Here is a 21,417-nt window from a genome sequence, read left to right as displayed (position 1 = left end):
TTTTATTGTTTCCCTTTTACGTGACTTTACCAAAAGAACCAAGAATATGAATCCCTGCAGTCACGAAAGCTTTAAATCAAGACGTAAAACTATTTTATTATTATTTCTTTTCCACCCAGGATGAAGGTGGGTGTTGGTGGGCTTTAATGCTTGTAAAAATCATTGGTGTAAATTATTATTACCATTACATTTGTTTACCCATGAATAAGCCTCACTGAGTCTCATGAATGTTTATTTTCATGAGGGGACCTGCCAAGTTCTTGGAGCAGGTTGTGACAACGACCACTGCGTTTTCTCATCAAGCGATGCCTATTGCAGATGGTAATTTTTTTACTGCGAAGATACCGGTGGTTATCAACCAGGGCGGCCTGGCGAACTTTTCACAACAAGAAACGTGCCCCAACGCACTCCACAAACCCAAAGGTCCTGCGGCTGTCCTGTCGACCCCCCTCCCCCCCCCCCCCCCCGTTCTCTGCTCCCTCGTCACAAAGATGGAAACCTTCAGGAGTTGAAGAGATTCGCCGTAGCTCTGCCCTTCCACCACGACGGCGTCGGCAACGATCTTCAGCGCCGGCGGCAGGTACTCGAACTCACAGTCATCGCCGTACCATGGGAGGCTGCAGATGCACCGCCCGAATGAGCAGATGCCATGTGGAACATCAAGGTCTCTACCGCACGCGTTCGTGGGGCACTGCTGGTAAAAGGTGAACAGCACCTGTGCAACGAGAAAGGAAACATGAGAGAGAGAGAGATTTCTGTTCATAAGAGGTTTTTTTTTGTTGGGTTAGATCGTGTACATAATATGTATCGTTAAACCCGCCATCAACACCTCACACAGCCAATCAAGGATTTGTGACGTAAACAAAACGTGCCAATTAGTTACTAGTACATCACACCGGTATGTTGGAGAGTAAACCCACAAAATTTACAATTCGACAAAGATTTCTGTCATTTGTCCATCGTCCCCCACCAATTTTCAGAATCGGAACCTCAATCTGAATTAACACTGGAGCAGGAGGAATCTATCTTGATTTTAAGCTTCGGTGACTGCAGGAATCCATACTCTTTGGTTATAGCATGTTAATCTGTAATTTGCATGTAAATGTAAAATACGTGTGCCTGACGACTATGGTGCTAAAGAGGCGGCCATTGTATTGCTAGAGATTAGAGATTAGCATGTCAATGTGAGATGGCTCCCGCAGCAGCGGCTGTGTTAATGAGAAGATTGGCATGTCAGTGTCAGAGAGCCATGCACAATGCCAACTCGTGGGCAACAATAGCTGCGGCATTGGCCGCTGCACTGTGAAAGACCAGCATGTCAACGCAAGAGAACCACCGTAACAGTGGCCGTGCCAGTGAGACATTCAGCCTATTAAACAACGAGAGCCACCGCCACATCGAGGAAAAGGGAACAGTGACTATGTTAGTGAGACATTTAGCCTGTTAATGTAAAGACATTTAACAAGGGAATGTAACTCAGAGAGTCGGAAATAACTGCTAACATCAGCAGGTAGGATGGAAGCTTCAAAGCCAGTTAATGCTTTGCCTGGTTAATAACATCCTTCCAATGATTGCTCAGTTTGTACCCGTCTTCTCGGTTGAAATTTTGTCTGTGTTTTTTATCTGGATGGCTTCATGAACAAATCTTTGTTGATAGCCGGTGGGCTTGAAGAGTACCTTCGTCTTGGAGAAACCAATTTAATTTGTGCCCACAGCATTAAAACAATGATCAGTCATGGCCGAGGTATTGGTCCTACCGTGTTTCAGATCCGCCTTGTGATCACGAACATGGTCTGAGACATGTTGCTTAGTTTCCCCAATGTAACTATTGCCACAGGCACAACTTAGTTTGTAGACACCGGGGTATTGAATGTCAGGGATCACATCCTTCACAGATGGGATCAGATCACGAATTTTATGTACTGTGTTGAATCGAACCTGGATCTGGTATTTGCTCATGATTTTGGAAATATTTTTGGTGACTCCTGCTATGTATGGCAAGGTGATGGTTTGATTGGGTCCTCAGATGGTTCTCTCCCAACGGTTGGGGTGATAGCTTTAAGGATTGTGCAGTCCAAATATCCATTCATCTTGAGGGCTTGGCGTACGTGCTCCAGTTAACTGGCTAGGTGGTGATGGTCGGAAATGCAACAAGCCCTATGGTGTAGAGTTTTGATGAGGGATTTCTTCTGGGATTGATGGTGGTGGGAGTCAGGTTTTAGATAGGCATTCGTGTGGGTGGCTTTCCTGTAGGCAGTGTCTCAATGAGCCATCTGGTCTCTTTTTGATAAAAAATCCAAGAATGGTAACTTGCCATCCTTTTCTACCTCCATGGTGAATTTGATTAGTGGGTGTATGGAATTGATGTGGTTGAAGAATTGGTTCCATGCTGGCAGGCCATGTGGCCAGATGAGAAACGTGTCATCTACGTATCTCTTCCACAAGGAAGGAAGTAGGATGAATGCCTGGATGGCATCCGTCTCACATTTTTCCATGAAAACATTGGCTACCACTGTAGATAAGGGAGAACCATTTAGGTTACCTACAACTTTTCGATTTAAAGCTTTCGTGACTGCAAGGATTCATCTTCTTTGGTTCTTTCGGTAAAGTCGCGTAGAATGAGAATAAAATAAAATAATAAAATAAAACAATGAAATTCTCACGACGTTTCGGCCACAACACAAGTAGCCATCCTCAGGTGAAGAAACAGGACTGTCCACAAGACAGCGTTTGAGTGAACCCTGTCAAGCTTGACAGCGTCTTTTAAGCTGTGTGGGAGGAACAGAGAGCCTTGACAAAGGAGCATTAACCGGGAGATTAGCATTACGGAGAGCGAACGAGCTGGGACTGGAGGAGGGAGGGGGAGTTTACATATAAATAAGCATGTAACTGGGGGATCAGCATGATGTTGGTGTGAGGGATTAGCACCACAGTGAACGACGAGCTCGGACCGGGGGACGGGGGGGAGAGGAGTTTACATATAAATTAGCATGCATTAACCGGGAGATTAGCATTACGGAGAGCGAACGAGCTGGAACTGGAGGAGGGAGGGGGAGTTTACATATAAATTAGCATGTAACTGGGGGATTAGCGTTGGTGTGAGGGAGAGAAGAGCACCAAGGAGAGAAAAAATGGCGGTTTTTCCGATCTCCTCAACAACCAGCACCAAGGACAGTGACATTCAGGTGGACGGGTCAATCCATACTCGGAAGGAAGGAGGGGGGAGGGAGAAACAGTCAAAATGCCAGCGAAAGAGCTGCGGTCTGACGGTCACCGCAAAATACAATTAATTAAGAACCGAAATGGTTTAAAACATCTTTCCAATGGTTACTAAGCCAGAATCCATCCTCTCGGTTGAAATTGTCTCTGTGTTTGTATATGTGGATGGCTTCATGAACGAATCTCTCATGGTAGCCGGTTGGCTTGCAAAGAACTTCCGTCTTGGAGAAGTCAATGTCATGTGAACCCATTGAATTATAACAATGATCTGCCACGGCAGAACAGTTCGTCCTGCCGTGTTTAAAGTCTGCTTCATGTTCACGGATGCGGTCCGAGATATGTCGTTTGGTTTCCCTAATGTAGTTGCTACCACAGATGCACTTTAGTTTGTAAACGCCCAGGTACTGTGTGTCTGGAACAGCATCTTTTACAGATGGAACCAGATCACGGATTTTATGTACTATGTTGAATCGGACCTGGATCTTGTGTTTATTTTAGTAACCCCTGCAATGTAGGGTAAGGTGATGGTTTTGAGTGGCTCCTCAAGAAGATCCTTCTTCATGACCGGAGTGATGGCTTTGCGGATTGTGTAGTTGGAGTAACCATTAGCCCTGAGAGCCTGGTGTACGTGTTTGAGTTCACTGGCAATGTGTTCCTGGTCGGTAATGCATTGAGCTCTATGGTATAGAGTCTTGATGAGGGAGTTCTTCTGGGATGGATGGTGGTGGGAATCCGGTTTCAAGTAAGCATCTGTATGGGTAGCTTTTCTGTAGACAGAGTGGCTCATTGTGCCATCAGGTCTCCTTTTAATTAAGACATCCAAAAAGGGTAGCTTGCCATATTTTTCGACCTCCATGGTAAATCTAATGGCTGGGTGTATGGAATTGATGTGGTCGCGGAATTGGTCTAGAGCAGGCTGGCCATGTGGCCAGATGACAAAAGTGTCATCCACGTACCTCTTCCATAAGGTCGGGCGTAGAGTGGCATACTGGATGGCGTCAGTTTCAAATTTTTCCATGAATACGTTGGCTACAACCGGAGACGGGGGAGCCCATTGGGGTGCCCTCAGTTTGTTTGTAGAAAGTACCGTTCAAGGCGAAGTATGTGTTGGTTAAGCAATGTCTCACCAGGGGGGGTACATCAGTATGTAGTCCTTGATGGACCAGGTCTTCAATGATAGCGATGGTGTCAGGTACCGGAACTTTGGTGAACAAGGACACCACATCAAAACTGACAAGCAGGTCGTCTAGGGACAGGGAAATGCCTTTGATTGTCGATACTAGGTGAGTGGAATTTAGTACCGCAGAGGTGGTTTTTCAGTGAAAGGTCGCAGTATATCAGCAAGAAAACGTGCCAGTTTATAGGTGGGGGAGTTGATAGTAGAGACGATGGGACGAAGGGGTGTATCTTCTTTGTGTATCTTTGGAAGGCCATATAATCTTGGAGGTCTGGCAGCAGAGGGTTTCAACGAGAACTGTTTGGTCTGATCAATTAATGCTGTTGAATCAGAGATTATTTTGTTCGTTTTGGTAACCAGGCTGTTTGTGGGATCTCTTTTTATTTTTGTATAGCTGCCATCGTTGAGTAGTTCTTGAATTTTGTTGTTATATTCAGTTTTGTCCATGATGACAGTGGCATTGCCCTCACACCAACATCATGCTGATCCCCCAGTTACATGCTAATTTACATGTAAACTCCCCCTCCCTCCTCCAGTCCCAGCTCGTTCACTCTCCGTAATGCTAATCTCCCAGTTAATGCTCCTTTGTCAAGGCTCTCTGTTCCTCCCACACAGCTTAAAAGACGCTGTCAAGCTTGACAGGGTTCACTCAAACGCTGTCTTCTGGACAGTCCTGTTTCTTCACCTGAGGACGGCTACTTGTGTTGTGGCCGAAACGTCGTGAGAATTTCATTGTTTTATTTTATTATTTTATTCTCATTCTAAGTGACTTTACCTAAAGAACCAAAGAAGATTACCTACAACTTGTTTGTAGAATGTACAATTCCAGGTGAAGTAAGTGTTGGTGAGGCAGTGTCTCATCAGGGCCAATACATTAGCATTCAGTTCTTGTTTACTTTACCAGGTAAGGTCCCATTGAGCTAAGTAGCTTCTTTTTCAGAAGCGACCTGGCAATCACAAATGATAGCTCAACAAAGTGGCTGATGTCAATATTACGTGGAAATCCACAGCAGCAAAATTATCTAAATGACGCGCGTTTGCAAATGTTTACCTGAATGTAACATCGGCTTCAGCTCACGGGATGTGGTTAACCCGTCGGCTGTGGTGAAGCGGATTATTTTTGTTAACTACTACTTACCATTTTTATTGGTACCAAATAAGGACCCAATACTGAGTTATGTAGCTCCTTTTTAGAAGTGACCTGGACAATCACTATCACAAATAACAGCTTAACGTCAACATTTCTTGGAAATTTATTTCAGTAGTCAAATGCTCTAAACGCGCGATGTTGATTCTAAATATAGAGTAGAAACCAGAGGACCACGGGGAGACAAGACACGCAAAGTCCAAATATACAGCCAGTGTCAGGGTCGGTCGGGATCGAACCCACAACTTCTGCATGCCAGGTGAGGTAGTTAACATCTCCTAGCCACCGCGTACTCACAGTTGCACACAACAAAGACAAATATCCCCAATATAGCCTGAACAGACTGTTGGGGCAAGTGCTCTTAGCAAGCATCATGAAGGCCGGCACTGTGGTACACAAGGGGGTTGGTGGCCAACACCACATGCGACCGCCTTTTTCACCCTAGTGATGAGGTTTACACACTACTGCACCAGCTTACTCAATGGAGACTGAGTCGACTTAGGGGAGGCTCAGAACAGGTTCAGATAATCGTCACTGGTGTTGGTGGCCATGAACAGGAATGAAACTCGGGTCGCTGGGTTCATAGCACAGTGCGCTAACCGCTACACCACCACTCCACCCAACAGCTGCATACATGCACACACACAAACACATACACAGACACACACACACACAGATAGCCACTCACCGTGGAGGCAGTGAAGGAGCTCTGGCCACCGCGGCCTGGCGCCACATTGACGGACGCCGCCCCGGCCGCGTGCATGGGCGTCACGCAGCGCACCTGCTCACCGGAGAGCCACGTTCCCTCCACCACCTGGTCCCCGAAAGCGCAGCGGTAGCCCCCGTCTGTGGATGCATTCAAGTTGTGGCCCTGCAACGAAAAAACACGGAAGTTATAAAACAACAAACCCTATGGGAGCCCTAGTCTGGCTCTGTGAGCCTCAGTGATTAAAACTGAACCCTATGGGATCCTTAGTCCGGCTCTGTGAGTCTCATTGATGAACACTGAACCCTATTGGAGCCTTAGTCTTACTCAATATAAACTAGAAACTATATTTTTTATTTTACTAGGTAAGGCTCACCGAGCTATGTAACTCTTTTTCAGAAGTGACCTGGATATTACCAATGATAGCTCAACGAAGTTGCCTTTCATCGTGTGGAAATTTATAGCAGCCAAACACTCTAAACGCATGATTTTAAATATGGAGGGAAAACTGGAGGACCCGGAGAAAAATCCACACAACCATGGGGAGAGAGAAAGAGGCGAATTCCAAATATAGAATAGGCGTCAGGATGGGGATCAAACCCACAACCTCCTGTATATCACGCGAGGTAGTTAACATCTCCTAGCCACTGTGGCGCCCAGAAGGAATGGGGGTGCATTATTTATTGTCATCATCATTATCAGCCGTGGTCAATCCACTACTGGGAGAAAGCCTCCACACACAGTGCAGGTCATGGGTGTTGTTTGCCTAGACGTACATATGTGTGTACATACGTTGAACTTGTTTCGCACCGCACGTAGCCAACCCTACTCAGAGGTGCGGGGGAAGGACAATAAACTAGAACACAAAAGCAGTTCTAAAGAAATTAGTTTTATATTGAGTATAGTGGTGTAGTGTATAGTAGTGTATAGTGTAGTGTACTGTGTCGTATGCATGTATAACTTGCATACATTCATCCCCTTATCAGTGCCTACCTTCTTACAGACCAATTCAAACCTTATTGGTCACCACGTGCCCTTATAAATCTCAACTTTAAATCCTACATAGTACTGCATTGAAACTGCTGTACGCCGTATGGAGCCGGGAACTCAATTTCCCTGTATAAGAATATGGGGTAAACCATATCGGTTGACAGCTATGAACATGTTATGCACCACATGTAGCCAACCGTGCGAATCGAAGGGTGCATGTGAAAAACCCCCGCAGCAGGTACAGACCATGATGAGCACCAACGTGCCGCCAACGTCGGGCCCAGTGCTCGGGATCACGTCCAGCACCGTGGGCACAGGCAGGCAATCGCTTCCATACAGACCCTCGGCGCAGCGGTCGCAGAGCTTGCCTGCCCACTTCAGCTCACTGCACACGCATCGTCCTAACACAGATGAAAGCAGCCTTTTCTAATTGGCACATCTTGGCGTAATTTCAATCTGTCCAACGAACGCCAGTCTTTTTATATATACTGTGGTCCCTGGGTCCCATTGTTTCTATTAATAATAAGTTGATGTTTACAGGTTGGGGCCGCCAATTTCGGCCAATCGAAGCACTCCCTAAGTGGGACTTGGCAGACCTCAGCCAATCAGCGACCACCCCTTTTATGAGCATTTTGAGAGCATCGAGTGTGCGGCCATGAATTCCAAAACATCGACTGCATCATAACCACTCCACTGCTGCTGCTGTCTGCACTCCGTTAAAGGAGGAATGGACGATGATCCACTCTTGCTTCTGAACAGACAATTGAGTGGATGACATCTAAAATTACATATTGAATCTGCTATTAATCCACATGAAAGATAACATCTTTTAAATTCAATACCACGTCGAATGTCTCACTCACCTGTGTTAAGGTCACAATGTCCGTGAACGCAGAGAGGGCACTGCAGGCACGAGGGCCCCCAGAATCCATCCTGGCAAACGGAGCAGTCCAGTCCGGCAAAATATCTGTAACACAAACACCTGCAACAACAACAAAAAAACCAACCTCCAAATTGTGGACTCGCTTGATAATAGAGCTCTCTCTCTCTCTCTAAATCAATGGCCACCGTCCTGATTTTGACATACGCAAATAACGTCCACCATATTGCAATCCACAATCACACAAAAACTTAATTATAAGCAAGTGTAGTGGGTACAGATGGAGACTAAGGCTTCTCTTGGAGGCAACACGTTTATTACAGATAACCCTACAACACAAAGAGGTACTGCCCCTTCACCAGGTAACCTAAGGGGGTAGACCCCACGGGCTAGCTACCCTCAATACACGAAGTAGGCTATCGCGGACTGGACCCCAGCTTGGGTCCATGTCCTGTAGTCGGAGCTCCTCTTCCAGGCGAGGACGTGGGTTTCTTCATTCCGAAAATAGCAGCCTGTGCCGCCCAGGGCTCCCGCTTATAACCTGTGTGGCAGGGCTCGCTCCGCCCCTAGCCACGCCCACCTTCTCAAAACCCCGAGAAGGATCTTACCTGGGTAAGTGATCACCCCAGGCCCCCCCTTTGAAAGGTCCCGCGTGGGTAACTCTGGTCACGTGCCCTCTGGGTTCAACTAGAGTGCCATGGCACCTTTTGAACCCATGCCTCCCCCAACTGGCTTCACACAGTGACATGCAGTGACATCCAACGATGTCACTACACAAGGTTAAATTTTCCCCACTCTGTTTTTGTTTGCAGAAATACTGCCAAGGCGATCTCACGAATACCAGGTGCGCATTATTTGATGTCAATGACAATTTTGTCCTATTCTTAGCTCTTTCGGTAAAGTCACGTTGAAGGGAAACAATAAAATAATAAATATATAAAACAATAAAAATTCTCACGACATTTCGACCATAACACAAACGGTCGTCATCAGGTGTGTCCGTTTGCATTAATTTATTTTCAAAAGGTGTATTTATTTATTTATAAAAAAACGTCAGCGCCGCGCGCAGCGATTTAGCATTTTATTTAGAAGGACTAGTCCATCTATGTTCTGAAAAGAGGAGGGAGGAGACGAAAAATGAATGCATGCTGTCTGAAAGCCACTGTAAGCGTGAACAATCAATTAAGACCTGAATGGTTAATCAAATCTTTCCAATGATTGCTAAGGCAGAATCCATCTTCTCGGTTGAAATTGTCTCCGTGCTTGTATATGTGGATAGCCTCATGCACGAATCTCTCATGGTAGCCAGATGGCTTATAAAGAACCTCTGTCTTGGAAAAGTCAATGTCATGTGAGCCTACTGAATTATAACAATGATCTGCCACGGCCGAGGTGTTGGTCCTACCGTGTTTAAGGTCTGCTTTGTGTTCACGAATGCGGTCCAAGACATGGGGTTTGGTTTCTCCAATGCAACTACTACCACAGAGGCAACTTAGTTTGTAGACACCAGGGTACTGTATGTCCGGAATCACATCTTTTACAGATGGAACCAGATCACAGATTTTATGTAATGTGTTGAAACGGACCTGGATCTTGTGTTTATTCAAGATTTTGGAGATCTTTTTTGTGATACCCGCAATGTAGGGTAAAGTGATGGTTTTGAAAGGCTCCTCAAGAGGGTGCTTCTTCATGGTTTGAGTGATAGCTTTGCAGAATGTATAGTCGGAGTAACCATTAGCCTTAAGAGCTTGGTGTACGTGCTTGAGTTCACTGCCTATGTGTTCCTGGTCGGATATGCATTGGGCTCTATGGTACAGTCTTGATGAGAGAATTCTTCTGTGATGGATGGATGGTGGTGGGAATCCGGTTTCAGATAGGCATCCGTATGGGTAGCTTTCCTGTAGACAGAGTGGCTCATTGAACCATCAGGTCTCTTTTTTATTAGGACATCCAAAAAAAGGTAGCTTGCCATCTTTTTGGACTTCCATGGTAAATCTGATGGCTGAGTGTATGGAATTGATGTGGTCAAAGAATTGGTCTAGAGCAGGCCGGCCATGTGGCCAGATGACAAAAGTGTCATCCACGTACCTCTTCCATAAGGTTGGGCGCAGAGTGGCAGTCTGGATGGCGACAGTCTCAAATTTCTCCATGAAAATGTTAGCTATAACCGGAGATAGGGGGGAGCCCATTGGGGTGCCCTCAGTTTGTTTGTAGAAAGTTCCATTCCAAGTGAAGTATGTATTGGTTAAACAGTGTCTCACCAGGGGGGGTACCTCAGTGTTTAGTCCTTGATGAACCAAGTCTTCAATGATTGCGATGGTGTCAGGTACAGGAAACTTGGTGAATAAGGAAACGACATCAAAACTGACAAGCAGGTCGTCTGGGGACAGGGAAATACCCTTGATTGTCGATACCAGGTGAGTAGAATTTTGTACCGCAGAGGTGGTTTTTCCAGTGAAAGGACGCAGGATTTCAGACAAAAAACGAGCCAGTTTGTAGGTGGGGAAGTTGATAGTAGAGACGATGGGACGAAGGGGTGTATCTACTTCATGTATTTTTGGTAAGCCGTATAATCTTGGTGGCCTGGCAGAAGAAGGTTTCAACGAAAACTGTTTAGATTGATCAATTAATGCGGTTGAATCAGAAATTATTTTGTTGGTTTGTGTGACGAGGCTGTTGGTGGGATCTCTTTTTATTTTTGTATAACTACCATCGTCGAGTAATTCTTTAATTTTGTTGTTGTATTCTATTTTATCCACGATGACAGTAGCATTGCCCTTGTCAGCTGAGAGGACTACAATGTCATCCCTCTTTTTTAATTTATATAATTCAAAACGCTCATCTTTGCTGAGGTTGCTAGCTGGCATCTAAGCGTTTTTGAGGGTTGCAGCGATTTCTGATTGCTACGTCTGCAGCGATGTGACCCAGGCCCCTGAGAGCAACGTCTACTTGGGCAATTATATCATTAACTGGTATGTGTTTAGGTGTGACTGCAAAGTTCAGACCTTTAGCTAAAACGGATTTCAGACCATCGGAAATAGAACTTACTGCGATTAATTACGACTTTGTTAACGTCTAACTTTTTGGTTTGTGGGTCCGGTCTTTTGTTGAAGAGGAGGTTAAAATTGGAAATCAGGTTGTCCTTACATTTGGTCAACATAGTAGCAGCTGAAGAGGCAGTCATATTGTCTACATGTTCCCAATCCGATGTGGACATTGTTGCCGTCAATGATAAGTGTGATTTGTAGAGTGTCTTGTCTAACTGATGTAGTTCGGTGCTTATAAGTCTGATTTTTCTGAGATAAGAGCTAAGCTACTTTTGAAAATAATTCATTTCACATTAGAAGAAGTTACAGCAGCAGAGGTCAGTGTAAATGCGATTGGTATTACCCCAGAGTCGCGGCATCTCTTCAGAAAGGTGAGAGACTCGATCAGCTGAGCCTTCTTATCCCGGAGTTTGTTGAAGGATCTTAAAGTTATGTGGAAACCCTCCCCGTAGAGGCGGTTAAATTTTGATAAAAAGCTTTCGTGACTGCAGTAATTCATATTCTTAGCTCTTTCGGTAAAGTCACGTTGAAGGGAAACAATAAAATAAAAAAAATATATAAAACAGCCTTGTCACACAAACCAACAAAATTATTTCTGATTCAACCGCATTAATTGATCAATCTAAACAGTTTTCGTTGAAACCTTCTGCTGCCAGGCCACCAAGATTATACGGCTTACCAAAATACATAAAGTAGATACACCCCTTTGTCCCATCGTCTCTACTATCAACTCCCCCACCTACAAACTGGCTCGTTTTTTCTCTGAAATCCTGCGTCCTTTCACTGGAAAAACCACCTCTGCGGTACAAAATTCTACTCACCTGGTATCGACAATCAAGGGTATTTCCCTGTCCGCAGACGACCTGCTTGTCAGTTTTGATGTAGTTTCCTTATTCACCAAGGTTCCTGTACCTGACACCATCGCAATCATTGAAGACTTGGTTCATCAAGGACTAAACACTGAGGTACCCCCCCTGGTGAGACACTGTTTAACCAATACATACTTCACTTGGAATGGAACTTTCTACAAACAAACTGAGGGCACCCCAATGGGCTCCCCCCTATCTCCGGTTATAGCTAACATTTTCATGGAGAAATTTGAGACTGACGCCATCCAGACTGCCACTCTGCGCCCAACCTTATGGAAGAGGTACGTGGATTACACTTTTGTCATCTGGCCACATGGCCGGCCTGCTCTAGACCAATTCTTCGACCACATCAATTCCATACACCCAGCCATCAGATTTACCATGGAAGTCGAAAAAGATGGCAAGCTACCTGTTTTGGATGTCCTAATAAAAAAGAGACCTGATGGTTCAATGAGCCACTCTGTCTACAAGAAAGCTACCCATACGGATGCTTATCTGAAACCGGATTCCCACCACCATCCATCACAGAAGAATTCTCTCATCAAGACTCTGTACCATAGAGCCCAATGCATATCCGACCAAGAACACATAGGCAGTAAACTCAAGCACGTACACCAAGCTCTTAAGGCTAATGGTTACTCCGACTATACAATCCGCAAAGCTATCACTCAAACCATGAAGAAGGACCCTCTTGAGGAGCCTTTCAAAACCATCACTTTACCCTACATTGCGAGGATCACAAAAAAGATCTCCAAAATCTTGAATAAACACAAGACCCAGGTCCGTTTCAACACATTACATAAAATCCGTGATCTGGTTCCATCTGTAAAAGATGTGATTCCGAACATACAGTAGCCTGGTGTCTACAAACTAAGTTGCCTCTGTGGTAGTAGTTACATTGGAGAAACCAAACGCCATGTCTCGGACCGCATTCGTGAACACAAAGCAGACCTTAAACACGGTAGGACCAACACCTCGGCCGTGGCAGATCATTGTTATAATTCAGTAGGCTCACATGACATTGACTTTTCCAAGACAGAGGTTCTTTGTAAGCCATCTGGCTACCATGAGAGATTCGTTCATGAGGCTATCCACATATACAAGCACAGAGGCAATTTCAACCGAGAAGATGGATTCTGGCTTAGCAATCATTGGAAAGATTTGATTAACCATTTCAGGTCTTAATTGATTGTTCACGCTTACAGTGGCTTTCAGACAGCATACACTAATTTTTCGTCTCCCCCCTCCTCTTTTCAGAACATAGATGGACTAGTCCTTCTAAATAACCTGCCAAATCGCTGCGCGTGGCGCTGACGTTTTTTTAATAAATAAATACACCGTTTAAAAATAAATAAATTAATGCAAACCGACACACCTGATGACTACCGTTTGTGTTATGGTCGAAACGTCGTGAGAATTGTTATTGTTTTATATATATTATTATTTTATTGTTCCCCTTCAACGTGACTTTACTGAAAGAGCTAAGAATATGAATTACTGCAGTCACGAAAGCTTTAAATCAAAATTTGTCCTAATTAAAGGCAGTTTATTTTCGGGACAGGAGATTGAAATGTAAAGGCCATTTGGTTAGCCCTTTGCATTATTCGTGCAGCTTTAGATTTTTTAACACAAATTATACACATCATGCAGGTTGGCTATATACGGTGCCAAAAAAAGTTCAACATACATACACACATACATACAGAAAGACAACAATACAAGGCGAGATGAATGTGCGCAGTAGTTGTACAGTACTGTACACGTAGTGTCCATGTGCAGTATTTGTACACTACTACAGGAGCAGAAACCGCGTTTTCCTGAAACTTGCTGCCTCCTCCTTCTCACTGGAGGAGGGGAACACTGCCACGTGGTGACCTGGGACTCACGATGAGCCGCTTGGGAGACGAGTTGGAGACAAGGTGGAGACAGGGCAGAGACGAGACAGAGACAAGTTGGAGGCAATGTGGAGACGAGACGGAGACAGGACAGACACAAGACGGAGACGAGATGGCGCCACGTGTTCTTCCTCGGTGGCGGCAGCAGCAGCGTCATCGCGAGCAGTGCAGAGACGACGCTGTACAGCAGCGATCTCGCAGTCAACCGTGAATGATCGAGCCACCACAGGGTGGAGGGAGGGGGCGACTAGTGAACTCTGCACCTCGATACATTTGGCGTGAAAGTGCAGGAGCCGTGGTCGCTAAACATGCGAGAGGCATGCTTGTTGTACATAAGTGTTCTTTACTCATTTTCAGAGGGGTGGGGGGGGGGGTTGCAACTTTCGCCAAAAATAAGATATCATTAGAAGTGTGAAGAGCATTGCCACATATTTGAAACTAGTGGGTTGGGTTTTATGATGATTGGGGTGGGGGGGGGGGGCACGTCAGGGACCCGCACTAAAGGCCACCCAGTAGCCTTGTGATGAATAATGCAATGAAAAATAACACGAGAAAAACACAAGGACATAATTAACAACACAAGAAGAATACAATGAACAGAAGAATACCGCAGTGAAGAACACAAGAAGAACACAATGACAAAGCCAATGAAGAACACCTGCTCAACATCAAAAGCACACGCCTAAGCTCCACCCCCATGTTGATGTCACATGCACGCGTCACAATCCTAAATCGGAGAAAAAAACTGTTTCCGACAAAAGAAAGTTACGCACGTACACACGCGTGTGTAAATGTACCGTAATTATTCGAAATAGTTGCCCTATCCGTGGAAGCTGAAGCGGAGGCCCTTGCAGCTATTGATGTCGAGTTGTTCTCGGCATGGCGAGTCCCCGCACTCCGACAGTCGACACCTCTCACCCAGCTCTTGAAGTGGTCTCTCCTCACTCCAACTGTTGATAGAGCCCTCCTTGTGGCCCTTGGTGTGGCCCTGGGTGTGGCGTGTCACCCCCAACCCACTCCAGCAGTAGAGACTGCACACCTCTCAGCACCCTCACAGCTTCTGGGGCTGCACAGCTTGAGGCTATTGCAGCCCTGATTGTGGTTTCTCCACTCCAGCAGTGGATCAGGCTCCCTTGCTCCACTTGGTGTGGCCGGTGGCTGGTGGCTCCCCTCACTTGGCTTCCTTCCCCCCTTTTAAAGCCGGTAAATTAGTTTAATTGGGCTTCCCCACACCCATTCCCCTAAAACCGGTCTCACCAGCTATAACTGACACAAGAGGGAAGCCAAGGGTGTGATCCTAAACTTTCACTTCGACACAGTATACATATATGTCCAGCAAAACCTACCCCCTACCTCCTTGATGGTGTGGTGAGCAGTAATATTGGGGGAGGACCAATTTAAATTGGACATTCCCCTTATGGCGTTTGTAGCCACCACAGCGGCAAAAGGGGACTCTGGACAGGTGCAAGGCGCTGGTAACCCCTCTACCTTCAACCTAAGTGGCACTAAACTACGTGAAAAAAATCTAACCAAGCTTGCTGCTGGAGGCCTAGGGGGGACAGGCATCTATGACCTCTTTTGGCCAAACCCCATTTGGTGAAGGCAGGAGACTGTACCCCCACCTTCGGGGTTTCTCCAGAAACAGCAAAGAATCACTGCGAGTAGTCACGTGGAATATTTGAACGCTCACTGCAGAGGAGAAGCTGCCACTCTTCTGTCGGGAGCTGGACTGGTACCGATTGGATCTCTGCGGTATTCAGGAGGCCTGGTGGACTGATTGTGGTTCCAGTCACCATGAGGGGTGGACAGTCCTCTACTCAGGGGAGGAGAATGCCAAATAACTGGGAGTGAATCTACTTCTGAACAAAAAAATGAAGGGGGTGTGGGAGTGTGGCAGTGAGGTGTGGGAAGCTGTAAGCCCCAGGCTACTGTGGGCTAGCCTTCCTATTAACCGGAGGCGAGGGGTGGTGGTTGTGGTTACTTATGCCCCCACTGAAGATGAATATCAGTGAAGGGATGCAGGCAAGGCCGATGAGTCAGATGCCTTCTATGACCTGTCACAGGTGTTAGCTAAAGTGGCCACTCGGGATAGAGTCATCCTGTTGGGTAACGTTAATGCCCAAGTGGGTAATGATGCTGGCACTTGGGCTTGAGTGATTGGAAGGCATCGGCCAGATCAGTTCAATAACAATGGTAGGAGGCTGCTAGACTTCTGTGCAGCCCATGGGCTTTTAATTACCAACGCAGTTCTGGCATTGAATCATCCAAACAATATCATGGATGCATGGCGGGTTCTACAAGAACATCTGTGGGACTATATAGTGTCCTTGACACCAGGACCTACCATGGAGCTGATCTGCCCACTGACCATCGGCTTGTCATCTGTAAGATGCACCTGCCGTTCTTCCACTGCTGTGGTGGGTGTACATCTAGGACCCCATTCAAATCTGCAGTAGCTTGGTCTGAGCTAGCTGATGAAAGTTGCAAGCGAGAATTTCATCATCGCTTGCAGCTGGGGTTGGCATCGTCCCCCCCTCCTCTTGATGGGCAAGGTTTGTGACTGTGGCTCATGCAGCTGCAACGGCTGCTTTGGGTACATGGTACAAACCTCCCCAGAGACACTGGCTGATCGAGGAGGTGTTCCGGCTGGTTGAGAAAAAGGGACAGACCCACTCTCGGCCATCACTCAGAGGTTCGGAGAGCTGTGTGGCGCTGCAAGGATAGGTGGTGGTCACTAGTTGCTAAAGAGATGTAGTCTGCCTCAGTAGCCCGTGATCATAAATCAATCTAACTCCATCAAAAAGTAACTTGCAGCACCACACCTATCACCAGCATCAGGGGAAAGAAAGGTGATCCAATCTCCGACCCCCAAGAACAGGTTTGCAGATTTGGGGGAGGGGAAATCCCTCAGTCTGGAAAACATTCAGCAAAGTGGGGATGGCCCTGTTGAGGCTGCGGTGCCTCAAATATTGTAAGAACTAGTTACCCCCATGTGAGTAGCTGGCTGAATTTCCATCTGTTGAGGTGCGGAAGTCTTAGATAAGGAAATAGCCGGGCAGAGATTATCCCCCAAGCAAAATACTGAGGGAAGGTGGCATTTGTGTGCAGACTGCTGTCATATGACATCATAATAAGTCTGGATCACTGGAGTGGTTCCACAGGATTGGAAGGATGCCCTTGTGGTCCCCCTCTTTAAGGTGGACCGCACAGACTGTAATAACTACAGGAGCATATCCCTCCTCAGTGTGCCGGGAAAGGTCCTGGCAAGGATTATTCAACATTGCCTTGCCAGGCACGCTGAGGAGAGATTTGCGGAGCCCCAATGTGGTATTAGGCAAGGGCGGCCCTGCACAGATGGCATATTTTCTGTCCATGTGCTGCAGCAGAGGTGTAGGGAATTTCAACAGGCCCTACATCTCTGCTTTATTGAACTGGTCAAGGCCTAATATGCCATGAATAGGCCTGGGCTCTGGGTTGTTCTTCGTGCTTTTGGAGTCCCTGACTTTCTGCTCGCAATTGGGTTAAACTTAGTAGCCGCGAGTCAGAGCTATTTGCTGTTCACCTTGCGGTGCCACAAGGATGTCCTCTGGTTCCCACATTATTTAACATCTTTTTTTCAACCACGTAGTTCATGAAGCCTTCTATGGCTGCAACGGAGGAATCTCCATCTGGAAAGGATACAAGGGGGGCTGATCGATGCCTGAGTGTAGTTCTCTACTGGTCAACCATGTTATGTATGCTGATGATCTGGTAATTTCTGCTCACTCAGACAATGAGTTGGAGGCGCTGCTGCTAAACCTAGAACGTGCCACTAAGTGGTGTGGCCTCATGATCAGCCCTACCAAAACTAAGCACCTGCCTGGGTATTTTGTGCGATCAAATACTCCACCCCCTCAACTCTCCATTGATGTGGTGCAAGTTTGGAGAAAGTGGAGAGTTTTCCATACCTGGGAAGTTTGCTTATGACCAGCTCCGGTTTGACAACAGAGGACTCACTCTGAATAAGTTAAGCAGCATTATATTTCATTGGCTGCATAACGCTGTGTGGAAGTTACCTGGTATGTCGCTCCACACGAAGCTTCGGGTCTTCTCGGCCACGGTCATGCCCTGTCTTCTCTATGCTTACAAAATGTGGACCCTCTAATGGAACATCTTCACCAGTTAGAAACATTTAGGCTGGCCTGCATATGAACCCTCCTTGGTTTTTACCAGGTTGGATTGTAAAAGGAGCTCACACATCCTTAAAATATCTGAACAAAATCTCATTGTTAAGCTCATCTGGCAAGTAAGGCTGCATTTCCTGGGTCATGTACAGTAGCCTGCATGCCCAGCCATCACATTCCTAAACATATTTTGTTCAGCCGGATAGAGGGGGCCAAACGGGTGCAGCACAGGCTAGAAAAGAGGTGGAGTGATGTGGTAGGAGTGGATGTGGAGCTGAGTGGACTTGCCGATGACTGGTACCAGAGGTGTCAAGATCGTCCTCTCTGGAGGAGGCTCACGAAGGATGCTACTGTGCAGTTGGAGGCAGTCGCCCTCTAGCAACAATGGAGGGAGAGGAGGGATGCTGACACCAATGAGCGGAGGGCCGGGCGGCTAAAACACAGCAAGTTGGCACAGTAGGGGGCTCAGGTGGTGCATCGGCCAGTCATCTCAGTTAGTCAATTCATGGCACCTGGGTCTCTCCCGTGACTTCCTGCCAGCGGGCGTTCAACACTTCACGTGGCCTTAAAGTGCACTTGGCCTGGCAAGAGTGCCATATTGACATCACCACCACCTAGTAGCGAATGGCAGTTGTTGTATATGTTCAAGCATGTGTTGTTGTATATATACATGTAAACGTGTGTACATATAAATACAACGGAGCCGCACGACTTACGACTCGGGCGCGTAGCAGACCCCGCGGCCACTGCAGTTGTTGACGGTGCCGCACGAGACCTCGGTGCACGCTGCTCCCGTCCAGCCCTCATCACACGAGCACCAGTTGGGCCCCACGCAGTGGCCCCGTCGGTTGCACTGCTGCACATTGTCGCAGACAAACTTCTCGCACGCAGCCCCAGCGTGGCCAGGATAGCACCTGCCGAGAGGGTAGGGGAGGTAGGGGTGGTTGGTGGTCGGAGGTAGGGTGGTGACATCATTAATCGGACAAAAATTGATGACGAATGTGTACGTCATCGGGTTTTCCTTCTAATTCCATTCCGATGACGTAATGTGCATACGTCATCAAAACGAAACCGAAAATAAAAACTAAAATCGATAGCAAGACTCCCACCCTCAAGGCAGTGCGGGAGAGGCATGTGGTACAGTTTTGGCGCCGGCTATCGTAATGTGGCAGTAGTCGTGTCACTACGCTTCTTTGCGATTAGTACAGTACATCGTCCTTATAAAAACAACTACCACGTCTCTCTACATAAAAATAACGCTGAGAAGCACTTTCGTGTTCCGAGATTTGGCGGTGAATGGGACACCCACCCACCACCCTGCGACTTGCAGACGTCATCGGGCACGGGACAAGGGGTTAAAAATGGATGTAATTACACATGGCTACCTGCTTCACTCCCTCTACCGGTCTACCTCCTGAAAGCTACCACATCCCCCCTTTGCAAATCAGCAAGCGGGCACATGCTATATCCGGCTCCGTGTCATGTGTTGCACTCACGCAGAGCTCCGATAATTTTAATCCGAGTTAATCCTCAGTTGTAGCGAAAGCGTGTTCGCACATAATATTATAACTGCACAATAGATATGCGACACGCTAAAGACCATGCGAGTGGCCATTGATTTTTTTTGTGATGAGTGACGGCATTTCGACATTGCGCACAATAGCAATCAATTCACAACACGAGGTGTTGGTGATACATCTCTCTGGAATTATATCAACCCCTGTTCGATTATTGCTAGAATCCTTCTAATTTGGTGCATGTACAAAAATGGGGGTGTCACCGCTACTAAACTCCTTCCTCACCCCCCCGCTCCAGGGAGCTCTCTGTGCATGAAGTGTGGGTAGTTGAGTGCGCGTGGGCAAAAACAAAGGAGTCTATAGAGGGGACGGTATCACATGGGGTGACTGATTGAGCCACCCAACTCGATGTGAGCCGCTGCCATGGTCTCGACAAGACTTCTTGCCAGAAGTGCCAAGACGTGGCGATGATGATTACGTGAGCTCGTAATGGCTATGAGGATTTGATACTCGAGTTGTCATTTGTATAGCAGCAGCCAAATAATCTAAATAATCTCAACACGTGTTTATAAATATGGAGGAAAAAAACGGGGGACCTGGAGAAAAAAGTCCACGCGACCATGGGGAGAGAGATACGCAAAACTTCAAATACAGTATACAGCAGGCGTCAGGGTCGGGATCAAAACCACGACCTCCTACATACCAGGCGAGAGAGATAGCATCTTTTAGCCTCCGTGCCACCACCGCTATCCATTAAAATATGTGGATTTCGACATCTTAAATGTTACCACCCGATCTCATGGTGGCTGAAAAAAAGCAGTGGGGGCGCGTTCATTTTGCAAAGACAGCGGCGCCATTACCTGCAGTGGTTTTGCCAGGTGCAGGCACCATTACCGCTGCAGTTGTTGACACCTTCACAGCTGAAGTTGAGGTCCTTTAAAAATGGCTTCCACCGAACATACTCGGGGTTTTTGATCCGAGCCACCACATCCACCTCGCGTATCACTGACCAGGAGTTCTCTGTGGCATTCAACTGATGTCCCGGATCGCTCAAAGACACCCATAGGTCATAGTCCGCACTCTCTACGTTATTGAATATGTTACGTTCGACTCCAAGCAATGCATTTTGCACCTGTAAAAGAAAGATCAATATTGAACAAGGCAAATCTTTGCACATTGATACATAACATACGTACTTTTTTTTCCCTTGACATACAGATGAGAGGCATTCACATCAATGAAGACGTAGATTCGAGAAGATACGCAGATTAAATATATTCTGATTGGCTGTTCATAGGACGGGTCTGCGAGGCACTTGCTGAGATGTTTGGGCCCAACCTGTGACCTGCCTATTGCCGCGGCGCGATGGTTAGCAGCACACTGGAACTTTGAATTCAGAGAGGTCACTGGGCATGCGTTTACATCTTCCAGACCCAGCAGATGAAACAATGGGCACGGTCTTTAATTATTATTATTATCCACCCACTCTGTACACCCACAGCAGTATATTATAAATAGGTACACACCACAATCGGTCGATTGGCAGGTCGCCTGAGGTGGGGGTAAAGTCGTGGGATACTGTCAACTTGTCCAAGATATCTAGCCAGTCTGGAAGAGTAGGCCAAAATTACCATCTAGATCACGGAGGTTCTCTAGATCAGCGGTTCCCAACCTTTTTGAGTGGGGCAGACACCCCTGACAGGAATCAGTGATAAAAAAGAGAGCTTAATGGCTCATCGGATTTCTCCGGCAGTCTAAATAAAGATTCTCGTTATTATCAACCTCTAAATATTCCACGGAACTACCA

At 46.6% G+C, this 21,417-nt stretch overlaps 1 protein-coding gene across 1 annotated transcript in view; it reads right to left on the bottom strand.

Annotated features, from left to right (window-relative positions):
- LOC116958620 (uncharacterized) overlaps positions 1-21,417 on the bottom strand; it is a 183,578-nt gene that overhangs the window by 71,032 nt on the left and 91,129 nt on the right. The window contains exons 27-32 of the mRNA XM_076057213.1: positions 20,471-20,742; positions 18,810-19,007; positions 8,103-8,221; positions 7,486-7,640; positions 6,232-6,414; positions 500-715 (exon numbers count right to left, since the gene is read on the bottom strand). Of these exons, the coding sequence (XP_075913328.1) occupies positions 500-715; positions 6,232-6,414; positions 7,486-7,640; positions 8,103-8,221; positions 18,810-19,007; positions 20,471-20,742 (1,143 nt within the window). The remainder of the gene's footprint in view (positions 1-499; positions 716-6,231; positions 6,415-7,485; positions 7,641-8,102; positions 8,222-18,809; positions 19,008-20,470; positions 20,743-21,417) is intronic.

This window comes from Petromyzon marinus, chromosome 80 (genome assembly GCF_048934315.1).
Source record: "Petromyzon marinus isolate PM22_M1 ecotype Great Lakes invasive population chromosome 80, UKy_Petmar_22M1.pri1.0, whole genome shotgun sequence".
Lineage (NCBI taxonomy): Eukaryota > Metazoa > Chordata > Hyperoartia > Petromyzontiformes > Petromyzontidae > Petromyzon > Petromyzon marinus.
Note: the sequence above shows the minus strand (reverse complement) of the source record. Positions and strands in the feature narration are given on the sequence as shown.